The 21,924-nt window shown below is 43.3% G+C and overlaps 1 protein-coding gene across 1 annotated transcript in view; it reads left to right on the forward strand.

The window, feature by feature from the left end:
• Positions 1-21,202, forward strand: part of ATXN7 (ataxin 7) — a 182,939-nt gene extending 161,737 nt beyond the window's left edge. Inside the window, exons 13-14 of the mRNA XM_073592174.1 lie at positions 3,333-4,278; positions 12,517-21,202. Of these exons, the coding sequence (XP_073448275.1) occupies positions 3,333-4,278; positions 12,517-12,534 (964 nt within the window). The 3' untranslated portion in view covers positions 12,535-21,202. The remainder of the gene's footprint in view (positions 1-3,332; positions 4,279-12,516) is intronic.
• The last annotated feature ends 722 nt before the right edge of the window (positions 21,203-21,924 follow it).

A 21,924-nucleotide genomic window follows, 5' to 3' on the forward strand; every position in this document is an offset into this window, starting at 1 on the left:
GGGAGGAGAGAGAGCTGAGGAGTCACTTGAGCTCCTGGAGACGCTCTGATATAAGGTAGAAGCCAGCCTTTTTTATATAGCAAAGACATTGGAATACATAATGTTTTTTAACAGAGGGGATGGCATGATAATAATATAGTTATGATTGCAGTAGGAGGGGAACTCTGAGGAGTGGACAGAGCTGATAGGCAGAAAGGGGAGAGCAGGGCCACGGATGATGGAGGCATGTAATCTGACCATCGTGTGAGGACTCAGCAGCCATAATAAACCGTGGTCAGTTTACAGGGAGGAGGACATAACCAGGAAGGATCAGTCAGGTATTTTAGGTTATACAGGGGGCCAAATTACACAGCACAAGACATGTGCTGTATAACATGCTTTAAGAGAATAGGATCCACTTCTTTTTAATTTTTTTTATTTATTTAGGGTAACAAACACTTTAATAAGCGCCGTCTTACACCTAACACATGTGGGGCAAAAAACTGCCCCCAGCTTAAGATAATAGAAATTCAACATTCTACACTTCTTACTGGATGAGGAATAGAGGGAAAATCTTCCAATGTGGACCCCTGTTTCCGTGTCTAGTCTGCAACATGAGGGCCACATGCATCCCTTTTATACTGCAATGTGACCCTCAGACCACAGCAGTCAGTAGTGGGAGCATTGATTTGTAAAGGGGCTGTTTGGTTGGTGATCTTAAGCAGTCTCTTGTAACATGGTAACTCTGTGTCCTTCAGTATCTCAGTCTTCTGTAGCATTTCATGCACTAAATATTATGTGTGGTCATTTGGTGATATCAGGGGCCACAATTACATAGTCCGGTTGAAAAAAAGTCACAAGTCCATCTAGTTCAACCAAAAAAATTGAGGCCCCCTATTTATTGTAAGTTGAGCCCACAAGTCTAAGAGGAGCTTTTACCTTTTGTGTGGCGAGATTTGCTACCACCACTTTGTGTCTCCAGGACTGTTGCATCTCCAAAGAGGAAGTGGAGGGAAATCTCCCCAAGGGGACACAAAAAATGTCAAGTGTGTAAGCATTTCCAATTTTAGCTAAAACTTTAAAGAAGTATGGCCAAAGCTCTTTTGACCCTACTACTCCTGTGGGTCACAGCAGTGCACTTCATTCTGCACACCTATGACCTGTATTCAGCTGACAGTGGGCTGTAGTCTGCTGTCAGCTGATGTCACTCAGCCAGTACAGGCTCTGGAGAGATCTGACTTTAATATCTGGATCCACCCAGATGCCTGGACCAAACGTTGGCTCAGCCTCTCGGCGTACTTCTGGTAGACAGAGCCATCCGCTCCTACCTCCTCCACAGCCTGGCGCTCGGGTGAGTGTTGGAGGGGCAGAGCAGAGAGCCCAAGACTGGAGTCACCGACTCTCTGCTCACTGAAGACTGAGAATTGAGTCCTCAGTCGTCTTTGATCGCTCAGTTTTTGGTCTTAGAGCCACTGGGGAAAAGCTGCAGCATCAGACCGATACTGCATCCGCTTTTTTTTTTTTTTTTTACAGCTCGCACAACCAAAAAAAGTTTTGGTTTTAAATACATTTTAAATATGCAAGTGCGCAGTGATTGCTGCAACGCTAGGTCGGTGACTCAAAGTAGTAAAATTCAGGTTGAGAGTGACAGCCCTAGAAGCATGCAACTTCAAAAGAAACCTGTAATGACAATCCCATTAATTTTACAATTACATCTTCCCTTTGAAGTCTACTACCCGGTGGATCCTCCTCACTGCATGGCCTTTGAAGGGTTATTTACCAATACAAAGTGAACCTGTGTTTACTACACAGACCCGGTAATGTGTGTGTGTGTGTTTCTTTTTTTCCTAATTCCCTGACACGTGATTGGTTGGTTGTATGAAGCGAATGCAGTAAATCTTCTTAGATATGTTCGGGGCACAGAGAGAGAACTGGATGAGGATTAAGATGGAAGTGCTTTCTGCAGGTGGAGCAGCTACATTGGAGGGACGCAGGGATGAGGACAGAGAGAGGTCATGTTAACAAGATTGTATCAAAGTAAAGTGTTATTTAAATTGTTTTCTCATTTAATTATAAAATATGTAGAATATGTGCATGTGTTCTGTAGCTAATAAGCCGCTAACTGACGAGATTATAGATTCAGTGACTTTCCCATGGCTGGTAGGTATATATTATTTTTGTTTGATCAGACTATCATTTCTTCTATTTCACCACTGTCAGAGGCTCCATACCACAATCAGAGTTCAGTGTGTCAGACTGACAGACAGCACCTCCGATCGCCACGCTGCGTGCCCCGGCTGTGTTATCCCGATCACGTCATGATGTCTGCTCAGGATATTACAACTTTGCCGGCGTAATTCTGCTATATGGCGGGCGGCAAGTGGTTAAAGAGGAACTGTAGTCTGCTCATATAATTTGTAAATAAAAACATCTTTGCCATACTGAATCTTTCCTCCAACCACTTTGCATATTATATAATTTTATATATATATATATATACACTGTGATTCTGTACTAGCCAAATATGCTGCAGAAATATCTCTCTCCACTGAGTCTGGCTGCAGCCATTTTAACTGTGAGCAGCTGAAGTTGCTGCCTGTTCACTTTCTGGATTTACATAGACACAACTACAGCTCTGCAGCTCTCATTGGCCCTCATCCCCCCTCCCTTCCTGCCAAACTCCCATGAGAGTGAGAGATCTGTGCATGATGTCATAAGCCTAGGCTAATGACCAGACAAGAAACAGGAAGTGGGCTTTATAAGGTATTTACTGGCAGAAAAAAAATGTTTTACTATCTGAAGTTAAAACAACAAGGGCAGAAGATTTAATAGATGGAAAGTTGAAAAAATTACTGAAGTTCCGCTTTAATCACACTCAGATACTCCAACAAACTTTACAGATCATATTCCCTAATCCTAAATTAATAACGGATGTGGTTAAGAAAGTTTGTTGAAGTTCGTCACTGGGCCTGAAAGTAAGAGAAATCTAAAATGCACGGCTGTCCTTGGAACAGGAAGACAGGGAATATTTTTGACAGCCGTCAAAGGTGTGATTTTCTCCAATTTTTGGGCGATATTCACTTTCTGTTGTGTCTCTGGGAACAGGAAGTGTGGAAACATCTCCCTGATGAGGACACAGAAAACAATAAAAAAGCTGTTATAAATCTTCCTTCCATAATCCAAAATTACAATTTTGTTTTGCCTGAAGTTATACTTTAATGTTGGTTGCAAAAATGCCAGATCTTGTTTGATGAATGAAAGCATTGATTGAAGAGACCTAGAATCATCATTTGAATAGCACATCTGCTCACGCAGTGAACTGTAATGACACATGTTCTTTTCTGTCTTGCCAGGAAAATTCCTCCGGCCTCTAGCAGTTCATCCATGCATGCTCCACACCGGACCAGCACAAACTCGGTGCCTGTGTCACAGAGTATGAACAACACTGGTTTCCTCCCGCCCAGCACAGTTACCTCTCCCCAGGCCCCCGTCACCTCTCCCAGTACATCTGCGGACAAAGTCCTTCCCCAAGGAACTACACTAAACATTCACACTGCAACCGAAGCCACCAGTAGTATGCAAGCCAGACAAGTGTCTTCTTCTTCTTCAGCATCCACACCGTCAGTGCTTTCCTCATCGCCTAGCCCAGTCTCCAGCAAACCTCAAAAGTTAAAATCCAATAAGGCTGTGAAACCTAAGGAATCCCCCGCCAGCAGCACGAACTGCAGTAGTACCAACAGCAGCAGCAGCGGCTCAGGAAAGAAAAAGAAAACCAACTCCCCACCCCAGCTGCTAGCGCCTCCCCCTTCTCATTCCACTGAGTCCATTAGGAAAAACTGTGTAGCGAACTCTGGCACATACCACTCCCCCGGCACAACCTTGTCCCAGCACGGCAGCCCGCACAGTGTCGGCCTCAACTTTGTGAACAATCGATCTGTGAGTCTTAAACACGACCAATCAGGGAGGGGTCCCCCGAGCGGGAACCCTGCGGAATCGATAAAGCGCATGAGCGTGGTCATGAACAGCAGCGACTCCACGCTCTCGCTGGGGCCCTTTGTTCACCAGGCTGGCGGCGACCAAGCTGTGAACTCTCACAACGTGTTCCCCCATTCTCGTGTTTCCCTGGACAAACTGACAGGGAAAAAGCGCAAGTGCTCCGCGGGGCCCAGCAGCATTACCAACAACAGCAGCAAGTCCAGTAAGGTTGCCAAACTGCCGCCAGTCAACAACATACACTCAAAACACAATAGCGGGATTTCAGGAACGCCGACGCTGGCCAATAATTCACTGCGGCATCAGGTGAGACGGTAACTTCTTTGTGTCCTGAAATATAGTTTCTTTTGAGGAACATCAATGTAAATGGAAAGAGTAGTTTAAGCAAGTTTACGAAGACTATGTGGGAAAGGGGATTGGGTAATCTTTTCATGATCAGAGATCATTGATACCTAGATGACCAAGGCCGAGTTTAACCATGTCAATGATCAGCGCAGTGATGAGTTAGTATACCGAAATTTTTCTAAGGACATACAAATCTTTTATTTGGGTACTTGTCCTGGCGACAGCAGATTTACAAGACAGGACGTAAGGGAAAATCTGCAACAGGAATAAACAAATAAAACTCTTAACGGGTTCTAGTCTTCCCTAAAAGCTCCATTCACAATTCTGCGACTTGTCCTGCAACTTTGAAAATCAAAATCACGTGACAAGTCGCAGCCCATTCTTTTCAATGGCACCTGTTCAGATCAGTTGCGACTTTGAAAAGGTGCCTGCACTACTTTGGTGCAACTTCTGAGGCGACTTTGGTCCTGAGAATGTAAGGTTGGATCACAGTTGCACCAAAGCTGCACTGGAAATTGTGCGAATTTGTAGACGTGGTAATATGAATGGAGCCTTACTGTGCTAAAGAAAAGGCAGGCAGTACAGCCAGGATTAAAAAGTGGTTGCAAAGGCTGAAGGATTTTTTACCATCACACATTATATGTTTGAAGGTAAAAATAACTTGTCTGTGCTGCACCCCCTCAGCAAAAAAAAAAAAAAATTGTCAGTGCTGCACCCCCCCTCAGCCCCACATCTGCCCCCCCCAATACTCACCTGAGCCCCCTCTCGGTCCAGTGATGTGCTCAAGAGCCTCGGCTGTCCCAGGACTCCCTCTCCCCATTGGCTCCCACTGCTGTAAATCACAGCCAGTGAGCCAATGAGGAGAGAGCAGGGGCGGGGCCGTGTCTCTATTTGTCTTATGGACACATAGAGCAGGGCTTAGGAGCAAGCATGCACCAGTGCCCCCATAGCAAGCGGCTTGCTATTGGGGGCATTAGTCAAGAAGGAGAGGGACCCAAGAAGAGGACTTCAGATCTGCTCTGTGCAAAACCACTGCAAAGTGCAGGTAAGTATAGCATGTTTTTGTTGTTTTTTTTTTTTTTTTAAAGCCAAACCTTTAATACCACTTTAAGAGCCAGCAACTGTGCAAAGTGCCATCTGCTGGCTTTCAAAGGGATCATGTTTATTAACTGTTCCTCAGTGCTGGGGAAGCTAATAAATTGCTGGTGGAAAGAGGGTAAAGAGAGATCTGTCCCTCTTTAAAATACCATTTTCACTAGATTGGGAATTAGAGAATTTTCTATATCCTAAAATGAAACCTGTGCTTAGAGAAGCCTGGAGGGTGCCGATCCATAGTTCTCTGGAAATGTTAGTTGGCTGGCTGTTAAGCCCATCTGTTGTCTCCAGTTCTTTGAGACACTGACCTGGAACAAGCATTCAAATCAGAACGTCTGACTTCAATCCTGGCTTTATTGGCTCTGTGCGCTTGTTCCTGGTCACTGACTCAGAATGTGTTGATGTTGAAGAATCCGCATTACAGCCAGGCCACTAACTTTTTTTTTTTTTTTTTTTTTTTTTAAGGCTGGGCTCACACTATGGCGAATTGGATGCCGGTTTCTCCACATCCAATTCGCATGTCTGGAGATTGTGCGTCTTCTGGTCCAAAAATTTGGACCAATATTGGACCTGAAATGGTGAACAGGGATGCACCGGACCCCTGGTGTGAGCCGCTCCGCATAGCAGTGTGAACCCAGCCTTAAAGGCGTTCAGCAATGGCAGCTTCTATGTTTTTCTTCGCACAGGTCTTATTTTAAAGTTAAACTTCCTAGCAAATGGTTAAATTCTTGATTACTTGAGAGAGGATTTTCAAATCTGTTCAGCCAGTTTTGTGATCCATATGTCCACCAGAATGGGCAGCTAGAAAACTGTTTCAATTCTGCAGCTTCTGAAGTCACCATTCTGTTCATTAGCGGGGTGGGGGTAGAGATGTGACACAGGAAGCTACAAAACTGAGCTTATAAAAAGGGGGGGGGCCCTCCCGCATGCCAGGCTATGAGGAGTCATGTTAAAGACTGGCTGAATAGAATTCCAGAAGTTGTTTGACAGGTAAAATAATCTTCTCTGTATTCTGTTGTGTATTTAGCTGTCAACTTGCAGTCCAAAAATGGCGCTCTCCAAATGATTTCTTTCCATGAAAACACCCATACCCTTAAGGCTCCATAGACATTAGCGCGTCTCCAAAGTCACATGATTTCCAGTGCGACTTTGATCTGACTTTACATTCTCTGACCCAAAGTTGCATCAAAAGTCACATCACAGTACTGCAGGCCCCTTTTCAAAGTCACTGCAACTTGAATGGCCTGAAACTTGTCATGCAACTTTGGACATTAAAGTCGTACAAGTGTGAATGGAGCCTAAAAGCTATGTTCCCCCCAAAATTATTATGTATTTTTTTGACTCTTGTTCATTGGCGGATGAATAGCTTCACAGTTTCTCTTTTTAGATCACCACCTACTAGGTATAGCGACACCTACAGGAGGTGATGATTTAGAGCAGAAGCCATGTCCTCCAATGAACGTATTTTACAGTTAGTACAAAATATTTTATTTTCTTATCTTAGGGTAGAGTGGGGAAGGTTCCCTTTACTTTGTGTCCTGACCCAGACATGAAGTAAGGGGAACTCTTCTACAGCAATACAGACAAAAATGCATATGATTCTCTTCAGTGAATAGTGGAAGGCTAACACTCAAGTCACATTTTATTTCTGTCTCTGTCCCTGTTGCAGATTTTCCCTTCACTTCCTGTCTGGTGGAACCATTGTCAGCAGGACAGGAAGTGGAGGGAAATTTCTCTAATGGAGCCCCGGAAAACTGTAAACCCTCGACGGGGGTTCTGATTCTTATTTATTACATCCATAATTAGAAATGGTTTAATCTTCTGCAGTGATTCAGCACATCTTCTCCCTTGGCATTGGTTGCACAAGCGTAGCGTGCAAATTGCACATACACCTCTGTAACACTAATCTGCTCCTTTTGGAAGTGCTGGACTGAGTGACTCCTTTGGACTGTCACACTGATCATGCAATAGCCTGATCTTTTTGGGGCCTTGTGTATGTCACAAACATCTATACTTCACCTTGCCATTTCCTGTGCTCTATCTATGGTAACAGCATGGATGGAAGAATCTCCATTGTATTCTGGCAGTCGTGGCACCTGCCGAGCAGGGGCGACGGCATCTGAGAGGATGCAATTAGTGTTCGGCTGATTATTTTCTACCTACCCAGTGCTTGCAGGGCCACCCATGGTTTTAAATTTGTCCAATTTGGTAGAAGTTAGCCAAAATTCAAGCCCTGTATGGGGGGCTGTTCAAAAAAGTGCCCAGTGATGGTAACTATTGCCTTGCTTCCACTGAGCGGTATGGTACAGTACGCTATTTTGAGAGTTTCCATTATGAAAGCGGCCCATACAACCGAACCGCACCATTCTGGGTCCTGCTTCAGATGTGGGGCCATAGAAAATAGTACGGTTCGGTTAGGGCGGAGCTACGATACATTCCACTGATTGGCAGACATGTGATGCCACGCTAGGCATTTTTTCTAAACCCACGTATGGCCCCTGGCGGTCCGACTTGCAGTGGAAACGCTCACTCCTGAATAGGCCGGACCATTCTAGGCCTTCCAAACTGTACCGACCCAAACCGATCCGCTCAGTGGAAATGAGGCATATGTGAGCAGGAAAACTGTGTAGGGCTGAGGAAGGGCTGGCGACACATGGTTTGATTCTTACTCTAAGCCCCATTCCACTGCTACTGCCATGGATTGTGTGGAGTAGGCCTTAAGTAGGCCACAAAGAGTGGCTCTACTAATTGGATAACATCGCAGCAGACGAGCTGAATGATGCTCATTCTCTGTGCCGCTACTGGTAGGAAATGGATGATAGCACAGACGATCATCAACTTGACAGCACGGGGAGGAGGGGGTGGGGTGCACTGCACTGCAGCCATCGCTATGGTAACCGCTGTTTCCCAATAAGCTGAGCAGCTTTTAACCCATTGCTTTCTAGATGGACAGCAGCTGAGCAGCAGAGCGTTGCAGTTGGTGTGAGTCTGCCAGGCAAATACTTGTGCCTAGATGATGATCACTAAATGCTGACGTCCAAAATATTGCACTGCCTGGAAGTTGGGAGAGGTCCTTGCAATACGTTCCAAGAAAACCTTCCTCTCATCTAGGGAGCAGCAAGAAAATGTTATTTATTCTCAGCGACATCAGCACGATAGCTTGATGTGTTTTTTTTTTAAACAGTGAGTGGTGCAAAGAAGGCCAGTTAGAGATTTGCGCGGTAGCTGTCAAGGCGAATTACAAGCCGCATTGTTGTGTCTCTGGGATTTTCCACATCATAGAATAAGAAAATAATTGGAGAGTCCAGCTGCAAGAAAGCGACACCTTCACCTCCCGGCCTCATGGGAGGGGCAGAGACAAAAACTGCCGTGAGGAAACCTTGCTCGTGGTGTCTGAGAGGGACGTATGAGACTCTCCTCATTGTGCTATTCCTTCACTTAGGTGCTCCTTAAGGGCCCACACACACCATGTGCATTGCCTGAAGCATAGAAAAGGCAATTTGTCCTAATTGTTAAGCTCACTATAATGCCTTGTTGGTGTGTGCTTGGAAAAAGTAGGCCAAGCTGCATTGTATGCATGCACTACCCCATATTGCAACACGCTGCAGTGCATAGAAATGAATTAAATGTAATTCTGTGACATTTCAATAAAGTTACAAAGAAAGCCATGCGTTTTAACAATGCCCCCTTCACAGCACACACCAGCAGGCATGCGTTATACAGAGCATAAGACCATTTGGTGTGAATGGCCCTAATAGTATAACAAATTTCTGATGAAGACCTGAAAAGATTAATGGGGGAATTTGTCAAAACTGGAGCAGACAGAATCTGGGGCGTCTGTGCATATTAACCAACCAGCTTCTATCGTCAGCTTGTTCGGTTAAATCTGATCTCCACCTTTTACTGTCACAGGTCAGTTGAGCCAAAAAAACAATTTTGTGCATTAATACGTGCGCCCTATATCAGCTGTGTGTAGTCTCAGCCAATCCGTGGAAGCTTTGTATACGAAGATTACAAGGCTGCCTATGAATGGCTGAGCACCGCCCAGCCAGACTCCATTTTTGTTCCAGGTGTGGAACAGATGTTTGCATCCCACAGCTGGAACAAAATGCTATATACTGTATCTTTGGCGACATACAGTTTATGCAGTGTGCCCAGCAGGCATATCTATTAGCGTAGAAAATAGTTTGGGCCAACTTGGCCCAAACTAAAGTTTAAGTAAAATTGGAGATCAGATTTAAGCTTTGAAAATGAGGGATAGGAGTGGTCGCCATGCACTGCTGCATCAAATTCTAGCTTCTCCAATTTTGATAAATTATCCTCTCCATGTTCAGAATTGACTGCTAGAGGAAATCGGAAAGGAGACCGTCTTTAGGACTGCATTTATTACTCGAAAGGTGAATTTACACTTGAAAGGAAGCCAGACTTAGAATCTTAATATTCACTCTTAAAGGATCTTTAAATGTAACCAGTATATAAGCATTAACATGTTAAAGTAACTTCAAATGAAACTTTTTATATTTTTAAATTTGCAGCTTTCAGTAAAATACCTGAAGATCTTGCCATGGAGATCACTTCCTGTTACAGGGCGACAACTCCCTGACCCTACCTCCCAATTGTTCTCATATGTTTGTCACAGATGGAGACTACAGAAGTGGCTCAGGGGGCACACATTACATGGACATGGTCCACTGTTATCACAAATAGAAAATCTGCCATGCAGATTGCTATGCAACCGTCAGTGCATGTAGACAGAAAGGTGTAACAAAGGTTAAAAAGGTGAATTTTATTAAACCTCCTCTCTGGGAAGTTCATCTCTCCATCCTAATATGCTCGCTTGGTGCCTCTCGCTCCTTTGCACCCTGGGTTGTGATTGGCTGTGCCAGTGACCTAACTTCCTAGGTCATGTGGCAATGTTGGGCCTAGTAGTTGGCTGCTAGGTCCAGGCACATCACACAGGGGAGTACACATGCTCCTCCATTGCCAGGAAGCGCCAGGTATTTTTGTCCGTACATAACGGAGAAAAATAGGATACAAATGGTTGCACTTCTGAAAAAAATCACCCCCTTTATTACACATGCTCCTCCATTGCCAGAAGCACCAAGCACTTGTCATGAGTAAGCGCCAGTTAGCCTAAAACACATCGACTTTATCCCCTGCTCCCACAGTGTCTTGTCTGCTGTTTTTGACATTTTTACATTTGTAATAAAGTTGATGATTTTTTCAGAAGTGCAGTCATTTGAATCCAATTGTCTTTCTTGTATATGACCAAAAATACTTGGCACTTCTGGCAATGGAAGAGCATGCGTAATAAAGGAGATGATTTTTTTCGGAAGTGCAACCATTTGTATCCTATTTGTCTTCATTATGTATGGGCGGATGACTGGAGCTGGCACCCGAGGAGACAAGGGGTAGAGGGGATTGCAATGGCGGAGCAGAAGCATATGTCTTATGCCAAGTATTTTTGCTTGCTCGCAGTGGAGCCAAGAAGCTGTGAGGGTGCAGGTGAAGTGAGTTTATGCAGGTTGGGGGTTGCCCTTTTTAGAGATTCTCCTACCTTGCCATTGTCCTGGGCAAAGTAACAATGGTTCTTTTAGCAAGGATATTTAAATTACTGCTTGAGTGTCACTAAATTCTCCATCTTGAAATAACATCTTATTCCAGAATACTGTTCTAAACCACAGCCATTTATTAGAATCTGCAAATAATTTTTAACATACTATTTTTTCCCCCTTATAAATGTCCCTGCATGCCCTCCGCAGGGGTAGCAGTACAGTTAATATTGCAGTTCTGTGCCATGCTCTCCCCATACTACAACTCCAGTACCGGCTTGTCACAAGGGGCCACCTGCAGAGAGCAGGACAGGACCCTGTAGCATTGTTGCTCTTTTCCTGGTCTTGCTGTTAGGAATCCCATGGGCAGTGCTGCATGGCTGGAGTTCTTTTGGATGGGATGTTTACAGTGCTTACATATACCTCAATGGTGATCCCAGCATAGGAAGAAAGCTTTTCAGTCTCAGAGAGTGTAAGAGGACACAGTGAGATTGGAGGAGAAGTGGTTTAACTTTAAGTTGCATAGGGGGTTTTTCACTGTCCGGGCAATAAGGATGTGGAACTCTCTTCCACAATTGGAGGTGTCAGCGTAGAGTATTGATAGTTTTAATAGACTCTTGGACGTGCATCTTAGTGAACACAACATACAGGGATATGGGAAATGATTATCAACACTGACACACGTACACCTACACAGATTGAACTGGATGGACTATTGTCTTTATTCAACCTTACCTACTATGATACTATGATTGTACATCATGGCGCTAGATGTGTTGGCACAAACGACAGTAGTCCATATTGGCAGCACAGCAAGGAGGATGGCTATGTTCCCACACAGTGTGGGACCATGTAGATCAAACTTAGCTACCCTCATACAGAAGTCTCTGCAACACGGTTTAAATTTTATATTTGGTAATGTGCTAGTCTATGCTGCTATTACCATTACAGAGTTGACATCAGATTAAGTAATGGATTTTTCATTATTTTTGGGTTTGTGACGTGTTCTCTCAAAGCAATTTGTGATGACCATAGTTCATCATCACAAGGTGGAGTATTTGGGTGTAATAACACAATGGGGGTTGATTTACTAAAACTAGAGAATGCAAAATCTGGTGCAGCTCTGCATGGTAGCCAATCGGCTTCTAACTTAAGCATGTTCAATTAAGCTTTGTTAGAAAAAACTGGAAGCTGATTGGTTTCTATGCAGAGCTGCACCAGATTTTGCACTCTACAATTTTAGTAAATCAGCTCCAATGGATGGCGCTGTTTCTTAAGTCCAGTAGAATGTAGAGCGTCACCAGCAGTCCAATAGTTTCTCACTTTTATATGGCTACAGCTGTCGGCATGTAATAAATGTCAACGTTACGGAACCTCACAGGGTCTCTTTGGAGTGCTGGTGACTGTCTTCATTCTGTGGTTGGTGGTGGAGTGTAGAATGGTCCTTACTGCTACTGGAATATAAATTATGTCTCATGTGGGGGTCACAGGAAATATCGCATTGCATTTATCTTATGGTGACTTTTTTTTTTCTCTTGGCTTTCCTTTGCAGCCAAAGGCACGTCCCTGACAGTTAATTGTTACACGAACTGGACAAGTATGGTAACAATCAGCAACCTCCGGCTGGCTGTGTTGGGCTCCAAGATGCCTTTGAGTTTTCTCTAACTCTCTGCGGTCCTCAGGTGTAGAGCGATTTCTGGATGCATCAGCCAGACCAGGATATTTTTTTCTGCCCAACCCCCTCACCCTGAAGCCATGTGTGTAGCAGTCAGTCCCGCGGCCGCTTCTATCAGTGTTAGTGGACTGAGCCTCTCGCTACAAACCTGTAAGCTTTTCGATTTGCGTCGAGCGCCATCTTTTGTCCTCCAGCCCGGGCAAGAGCAAAAGAGAGAGAACGCACACTTCACTGTAACTTTCAGACGTCGAACAACGTCCATCGGAGAAGACGCAACGACCTTAAGAGGAGGAATACGGCTTTACCCCTTAACAGCAATGATCCAGTGATTAACTACTAAAACAAAAATAGCACAACTACAAAAAAGAGAAAAGTTTATTGAATGAGACTGTTGATCGGGCTGGACAGCCTTTTTTTTTCCAGGTTATATTTGCTAAGAAGCTGTGAGGAGTTTTAACGTCAATAATAATTTCTCAAAGAGTTTGTCAGATTTTAGTAAATCAGAAGCATTCTTTGTTTTCAGCTTAACTTACTGTGATTGTATTGGTAATGTTTTCAGACTAAAAACCAAATGAAGAGGCAGACTAATCTAGTTAACTCTCCCAAAGATTACCGTGTGGTAGAAGGTGATTAATCAAGTGCATGATGCGTCTTTCATCTTGTCAGCTGTGTCCCATCTAGCAGCCATATTGATTCCCCCTGGTGGCCAAAGCAGTGCCTCTCCCACTTCCGGCAGCTGTTTTTGACTCCACTTCCTGTCAAAGCAATAGTTTGTTACACGCCTGGTAGCCATTTTGAATCCCCTGTTGGTCAGAGCAGTGCCTCTCCCATGATCAGTGGCCATTTTGACTCTACTCTGTCAGGATCATACCCTCCACTTGTTTCCTACCTGGCAGCCATGTTGACTCCCCTGTTAGAGCAGTGTCTCCCCTACTATCGGTGGCCATTTTGCATCTTCCTTATGTAAGACAAATACTCTGCCTGCTCATTTCATACCTGGCAGCCATTTTGACTCCTGTTAGCCAGGACAGTGCCTCTGCCGCTATTGGCAGTCAATTTGATTCTACTTTCTGTCTGAAAAATACCCCGCCTGCTTGTTTTACACCTGGGAGCCATTTTGACTCCCCTGTGACCAGTGCATTGCCTCTCCCACTTCCAGTGACTCTAGTCTCTGTCAGACCAATTATCTACCTGCTTGTTTCACACCTGGCAGCTCCTCCCAATGTTGGCAGCCATTTTGACTCTGCTCTGTCAGAACAATCCTGCTTGTTTCACACCTGGCAGCCATTTTGGCTCCCCTGTTGGAGTAAACGTCTCTTCCCAACCTAGCAGCCATTTTGTCTTGACTTTGGTCAGAGCAGGCCCCTCCCACTATTGGCAGCCACTTTGACCTTACTCTGGCAGCCATTTTGGCTCACTTTTAATTCAGAGCAATGCTTCTCCCCAACCAGGCAGTCATTTTTATAACTTCATCCTGTCCGAGCAGTTTGTTACGACCTAAGCTGAGCTGCGCATACACAGCTCAGTTTGGATTCTGGAGGAGACTGCGAGCAGGCAAGTAGGTGTTTTTTTTTTTTTTTTTTTTGCAGCACAGGGATTGCATGTCTCTTCTGCAATAAAGAGCCTATCTGTTCGCAGTTGGTGACAGGGGAACTTTAGTACTACTTTAAAAGCAATGCAAGTTTTTTTTCACTCCCAGGCAGTGTGCTGTTTTTCTTTAATATTCTCTTGTAAGCAATTGAAAAAACAATCTCCCTTTGTGTTCTGTATTGAGCCAATCGCTGCTTCCTGTGAAACAGCAGCTCATAATTTTGCCACGCTTTCTGGAACAAAAATCCCCAGCCGTATGACCTCTCTATCTTAGTAATTACATTGACAGTGAGTCTCATTTTTGCCGGCCAGGCCGTAAATCTATTACCACATGACCAAATCAAGAGTACTGTGCTGGTACTTCCAGTTGGCATCAGCATTGTCCCTGCAGCTGTTTGCAGCTAATATAATTACATCTGATGTTTAGGAATTGTTTGTGGGCAGCTACATTCACCAAGTTTAACACTTCCACTCAAGAATTGATTTTATTCAGAGGGCCCCCCGCCTTTAGATTTGAAAGGACCGCTAAACCTTACAGCATGGATGCTCAACCTGTTGCCCACCAACTGTTGCAGAACTACAAATCCCATCATGCCTCTGCCTTTGGGATTCATGCTTGTAACTGTCAGCAGCTTGCAATGCATCATGGGACTTGTAGTTTTGCAACAGCTGGAGGGCCACATGTTGAGCACCCGTGCCTTAGAGGCTTACACAAAGTCCGAGAGATTGACATGAGTGGCGTATTTCCAGTGGCTCACCATAAGTTACTGTTCACTGATGTCAATTTTTCTTTTAAGGCAGCTAAAAAGATAGAAAAATATCTTCAGTCACAAATGTCGTTTTTTTTTTTTTGTTTTTTTTTTTTTACTGCATCACTGTATATGATTGGCATATAAAGGACCCTCAAAGATACATTTCACATTATTTTATAAATAGCCTAACTAAGGAGTAGGCAACATTTTCAGAGCGCAGGAACAACTACTGACATGTACGAGGGTTCTAAAAGTTTCTGCACTTTTATAGTTAATCTTAAAAAGTGTGAAAACTTTTTGAAGACCCCTTGTATTAACCTTTAGTTCAAAGTCTTGAAATAGTTTTTTAGTTTCATCCAGCAGTGACTACTTAAAATGTGGTTGCAGGGCTGTTCCCAGGGTGGGTGGCAGCACTGTGCGCAGAGCCGGCACTAATGTTAACAGAGGAGGATTGGTCACTGCACCTGCCTGAGTGACAGGAGCAGCGGCCGGCCAGGGAGCTCAAGAACACTGGGAGCTCAGTATTGGGATTGCTGTGTTGGCCCCTGAACTGCAAGCTGGTGGCGGGTTTAGGGGGGAGATCTGGGTGACCAGTGTTATGTAGTTGAAAGAGAAGGTGGAGCAGCAGCACAGTTTTATGTACACAGCTTTAAAGTATATGCCTGGGCAATGTAAAAACGTATTTAGTATATCCCTGCAATACATGCACCTTGCTGTCAGTACAAGAAAAAAAAATGCGTGTTAATCTGCCAGAAATCCAGTGTAACTTTCTGTTGTAGTTGGCAACACTGTGCTGCACTGAAATCCCCAGCAGTTTGATCCCCTCACTGAACTACGAAACCTCTCCCCTTCTCCACAACTTAAGGGGATGGTGTTCTATAGTCCTGGGTAGGGCTGACAACACTGCTTGGGATTTTAGTGCAGCAGAGACAGTTGTCAGGTTACTGCAAGAAGACAAAACATGGAGAAATGGGCATAAATTGCAGAGATGTATTGCATATGTTTTGGGGATTTGTTTCCCAATTGTGCATTGGACCGTTTATCTTGGGCTGTACTGTGAGGTTGTGATTAGTGGTCTTGGCTTTCTTTGGCTCTGTGAGCAGTGCCAGTCCATGAATTGTACCTTGAGTCACATGGCAGATAAAACAAACTGACTGCCACAAGCACAAGAGGTAGCAGTTGATTTCATGGACCTGGCACACAATATCAGATGTGTTAGGAAGGTGGCAATACACCTAGGACAAGATAATCCCTCCACTTATGGAAGGATGATTACCTGCAGAGTCAGTGGCTGTGTGTCAAGCCTGACCACATGTATGAAGCAACGGTAGTGACACTGGGTGTTAGATGAAGTGCTGCTCTAAGCCGGCCATAGAGGGTTCATCAGGGACCAGCGGAGATTCAACCCATATATGGGCAAGTTGAATGTGCCCAAACTGATCGATCAATTTGGGTACAACCAGCCTGTCAGATTTTACATGCGAATATTGCTAGCGGTTGTTATAACCACTAGCAATAATCATGGTGTTCACCTGGTGGAGACAATGCACAATGGCTACGCGGGAGGGACTCCCCCATCAACACTTACTGTGTTGATGGCGGGGAATTGAGTGATTTTCTTTCCGGCAACCAATAGTTACAGAAAAGAAAAACGCTCCATCGATGGCCGGCTTCAGATGGATATGAGGTTCTGACAGCAGCTCTTCTAGAAACCAGTCAAATCAGGTGATTTCAGATCAGGGCTCAGACTTTGCACAGCCAGGGAACTTAAAGAATTTATATAGAGACAAAAGTTTGTGCAGCACTATAAAATATAAAGGGAGATGGTAGAGTTGCATTGAAATTCAGTACAAGAGAGTTAGTGGGGCCCTGCTCCTGAGAGCTCACTGTCCAATAGAATCACACCTATGCGTTTTTCTATTGAAGTGAATAGAAGTGTATAAAAACATGTCATCGCAAATTAACATTCAGGGTTTTCGGCGTGTGTTGCAATGCACATGATGCATTTACATGCGTTATGACGAGTTGACGTGTTGAGATGTGTTTTTGATGAATTTCCACTGATTTCAGTGGAAAATGTATTGAGCAAAAACAACAAAAGTGCACATCCAGCCTAAATCTTTCTCAGAGCAGAGTTTAATCCTTGGTTCACGCTGCAGCATGCTCCGGCTCACAGCAGGAGTCCGGTGCGACTCCATTTACCGTTTCAGGTCCGATTTCAGCCCAAATTTTTGGCTGAATTCGGACTTGAAAGGGACCAAAAGATGCACAGGATTCCTGTGTAATTTGCATCGGAGCTGCAGCGGTGATGTGTAAACCGTCTCCATAGATAGCCAGTCACAATCTCCTGCTATGCAAATTGAATGCGGGGAAACCCCCGCATCCAATTAGCGACAGTGTGAACCCAGCCTAAAGGGAGATCTGATGCCAAGGCGCAAACACCCGTGATTGGGCTCTGATAGAAGCCAGTCTCTCGTTTAGGGGCTGCATACTAGTTCTGGGGCTGCTTCAGAGCCAGTGAATAGCAGACAGGGAAGGACCCTCTAAAGAGAACCTGTCTGAAATGGATTTAGACTCGGCCTACATATAAGTGTGAGACAAAGTAAAATAACAGGATAGTGTCTGTGAAGGTTTTTATTCATCCGGATCAAAGCTACAAAACAAATCCAGTAACAAACTACCAGCATCAGGACAGACAGAATGGTAAAGGCTACAGCAATATAACAGAGTGGGACTTCAGATTATTACAAATTTCTATGTGACTGGCTCTCTTAAAAAAAAAAAAAAATAAAATAAGGAAAGACTCCACCTGCAAAAGACATTTTATACCTTCCTGGTCCGATGGCCATTTCTCTGATCTTCCCAATGTTCAGGAGCTACAGTCACCAGAAAAATCTTCACATCCGACCCTTGCACCCCACCCCCTACTAAACACTGTGGGGCCCTTACACCACTACTGTGCCCAGTAGTAACAAGGGGCGGCGGATGGGAGCACAGAGGAGGAGGACCAGGCATCTGAGACCACCTGGATGTGTTAAATGTGAAGATTCTTCAGGTGGTCGTAGATTGGAAGGATGGCTGGTGGGACAAGTGACTAGGAAAAGTCTTCTTTTGCATGTGATGTGCTTTTTAAAGATCCAACAGTCACTTTAAGGGTTACAAATTAGGCCCTCTCAGCTAAATTCATTTTGATATGTGTTGACCAGCTGATACAAGTATAGGTAATGGGAAAAAAAATTCCCAATTTTCTGGCATACTGAACATGAACAGCCGTAGAGATTTATAATAATGTTTCCAAATAGTCCAGTTGGGCTACTTAAGCTTCCATGTTCGGGCATCATGATTGGCTGAGAAAAGTTAGCCTTCCCCAGCAATCAATTATAGCTCCATGATATATGGCTAATTACAACATATGGGGAAGAGTCTCATTGGTTGCAGGAAAGCGGCTCATACAATGTATTCTCATAGGCTGATTTTGTTCTACTGCTTAATATTCAGTAAATCTGGAAGCAGCAATTCTTCATGTATGAAATGGGCAATTCTTTTACCACTTCATCAGTTGGTTGATATATAAAATTAATCTTGGCAGGGCCGGGTCATTAATATTTAGCCATGTGGGTTTAAGAAACCCAACCTAAAAATGTACAAATGGACCCACATTTCTAGCCAGTTCCAGCATCATCACAAGTATAGTCAGGCCCCCCCGAGTGTCCTTTTTTTTTATTGGTCCCTCGGCATCTCTTATGTGTGCCCATTGGTATGAAAGGCAATCTGATGTTGTCGGTGAACCATTTACTCTGGCCATCAAAAATTAGTATGGAAACTCCAAACAAAACTTAAATCAAACATTGTATGTCCTATGTTGGCACCTCTGTCTTAAATACCAATATTTGGGGGAATATCATCTTAGAAGATTAGTTAATTATGAAATGCAAACCGTGGGGGGGGGGCATTTAGACTTCCATAATAGGGGAACTCATAACATGCATTGCAGTGCCATTCATTTTGAATGGTACCCCAACACACCTGCATTGTAGTGCACCACAACACACCACCTTACAAGACATGATCATTTGCTTGCTTTTTTTGTTTAAATGCATTTTGGGGGTTCTTTGGCAGCCCATTACTTTCAATGGCTACCCTAGCGCAATGCTTGTTAACACTCAGCTAAGTGGTAAATGGCCCTTTAGGGTTTTACCCTCTAGTCTTATTCACCTGACTCTTAAAACAAGTGCAAGTCATCCCATGAAAATCTTTTCCGTGGTACTTTTTATTTTATATATTTTTTTTTTTTGTGATTGGTTTGCTTTGTCTTCTGACAGCAAGTGAAAAACCAGTGAGTGGAAACTAAAGCCCCATACACACGGGCCAAATATCAGCCGGTTCAATAGAAACTGGCTAAAATACGACCCGTGTGTACAGCAGCCGGCCAAAGGTCCTGCTTTTGTCAAAGGGGCATGAATGAAAAGGGTCTGCTGATCGGCGCTCTCAGCCAATGGAGCGCTGACCGGTGAGTTTTGGCGCGGGGGGGGGAGCATCCCCCGATCAGAACACAACTCATTGGGGAGATTGCAGTACTAACATCAGATTGTTAGTACAGGATCTCCTCCCGAGTGTTTCAGTTTTTTTTCATTCAGTCTGCTGGGTTGAAGGAAAAAAAAACTGATTGTGTGTACCAGGCTTAAGTCTAGCTACCCCATGGTGATTGCTATCAAGGGATAACTTGCTTTTGTTTTAACATATAATGGCTTGGAAGTCAGGAAATGTACAGCGTTAATCGCCTCTTTGTCCATAATCCTGAGATCCTAATTATGCTTCCTTCATACGGCTATGGGCAGCGCAAGGAATATTCCAAACTTTCTGGCCCTTTGAAGCTAAAAACTATGCTTTCCAGGTGAATATAGGAAAAAATCACTGACCATTCAGGCCAGGAGGGGGCGCATGCTTTGCTACCTAATGAATTTCTTACTAGTCTGTCCACAAAAAAATACAGCCCATACCATTCTCTACAAGGTGGCAATATGATTGTATTATAGAGCTATTCCTTAAAACTCCTGCTGTTTCTTTAACCTGAAGAAATAAAAAATGAATTACTATAAGTTTAAAAAAAAAAAAAAAAAAAAACTTTAAAAACCCTACTTTTTGTATCTTATTTTGGAATTTCTTCTATCATATGGAAAAAAAAATTGAAGTATCCCTATTTCAAGAAACGTATTTTGTTAAAAAAAAGAAAATGATTGTACATATTGAAATATGTATTTTTGCACAGGTCTTTTGTTTTTATTTTTTTTTTGTTTTTATTTTTTTTTCCTTATATCCAGTTTTGGTACAATGGAGATCATCTAATATTTATTTGTTAATAAAAAAAAGAATACCTTTATGATTTGAAGTGATTCACTGCCAAACCTATATTCTGACATGCCTAAGTGTAACCGGTTTAAGGGATTCCTCCGCTTTGCGAGGCCTGGGTTCTGTTTCTCGATGTCTGTGGAGTGGATAATTATCAATTGTATACCATTGCTATTAGTTGCCTAAATCAGCGAGTTTAAGCTGTAGCTAAGGGGCTATATATGTTTTTTTTTTTTTTTTTTTTTTTTTTCTTTGGAAAATTTTGTTCTATGCCTGTGTGTGCAAAACGATGGCACGTATGTGCTTGCGTGTGATTTATTGACTAAATAGACCTAAAAACTACAGAGGAAAATGAAAAGTGCCTGGTTCTAGTTTCCAAGCTGTATTCTTTAGCTTTTCCTTAACACTTGAATGTTCAGTTGTGAGTTTTTTCTTTTCTCCTAATTTTTTTTTCCTTTCTTTTTTTTTTTATTAGAGCTTGTTTTTATTTTATTTTTATTTTTTTTAAATTGCAGTTTCTAAAATTTGTACTACAGGCAATGCGTTAGAACTACTTTACAACATTTTTTTTTTTTTTTTTTAAAAGACGCCCATCTTGCCGAAGGGACCAGACTGGCCTCTTTGGCACTGGGTTTAAATTTGGTTGCTCCATTTTGTTTCCCCCCTTAACCTGTGATGACGCAGGTACTTGACGTCAAAGGTTGGCGACCAACGTGTATGTATAGCATAGCTATTGTTTTAGGAGAAAAAAAAGTGGTTTATTTAATAGAGAACTGCATTATTGATTTCAAAAAAAAAAAAAAGTAAAAATATTTTTTATAAAAAAAAATTAGATTAAAAAAAAAAAGCCAGATACCTCGTGGAAACTGAATCTATATCAGAATTCCAAATGGAATGTCGTGACTTTTTAACGATGTCTTCCTCCGAGTTCCCTTTGCCAAGGAATTTTTCTGGTCCCTTTGGCCTTGCTTTTTGTAGATTATGAAATGACGTCACCTCGCCACATGGGGGCAGTCATCTCGTGAGCTGGTCCATACGTGTGAGAATGCATTTCTGTAGACAAGCGATATCACTGGAGGGTTTTAATGTTTTGAATTATCAATTTGGATGGTGAATATTCATGAGATAAAAATCCTCAAAGGCGTTGGGTAGTATTCTCCTCAACGAGGATTTATCTCACTGCTGTCTTTGCTTGTGTGGGTGATGGCCTGTCCTTCCATAAGGCAGGGGAGCACTGCTTCAGTCCTAGTAGGCCGCGATCCTCACTCGTCTGTTATTGGGCCGTTATCCATTAAAAGGAAACTTGTACTGAGAGAAATAAGAAGGCAAGCTAACCTCCTAAAAGTATTTAGTTGCCTGGCTATGACTTCAGTACTGTGAATCATCTGTGAATCTTCTTACCTTGGGCCTTAGTCACACCTGAGCATTTTGTCACAAATAACCACAAAATCCCATTGTTTTCAATGGTTATGTTAACTTCTGAGCGTTGCGTCACATGTAGCGTCACTCCCATTGCTCAAAAAATACATGAGCTTTTTTTTCTGGCAGAATAGCATGGTTTTTTTTGTTGTTGTTGTTTTTTTAGGCACTTCAG

This window comes from Aquarana catesbeiana, linkage group LG07 (assembly GCF_042186555.1).
Source record: "Aquarana catesbeiana isolate 2022-GZ linkage group LG07, ASM4218655v1, whole genome shotgun sequence".
Classification (NCBI taxonomy): Eukaryota; Metazoa; Chordata; class Amphibia; order Anura; family Ranidae; genus Aquarana; species Aquarana catesbeiana.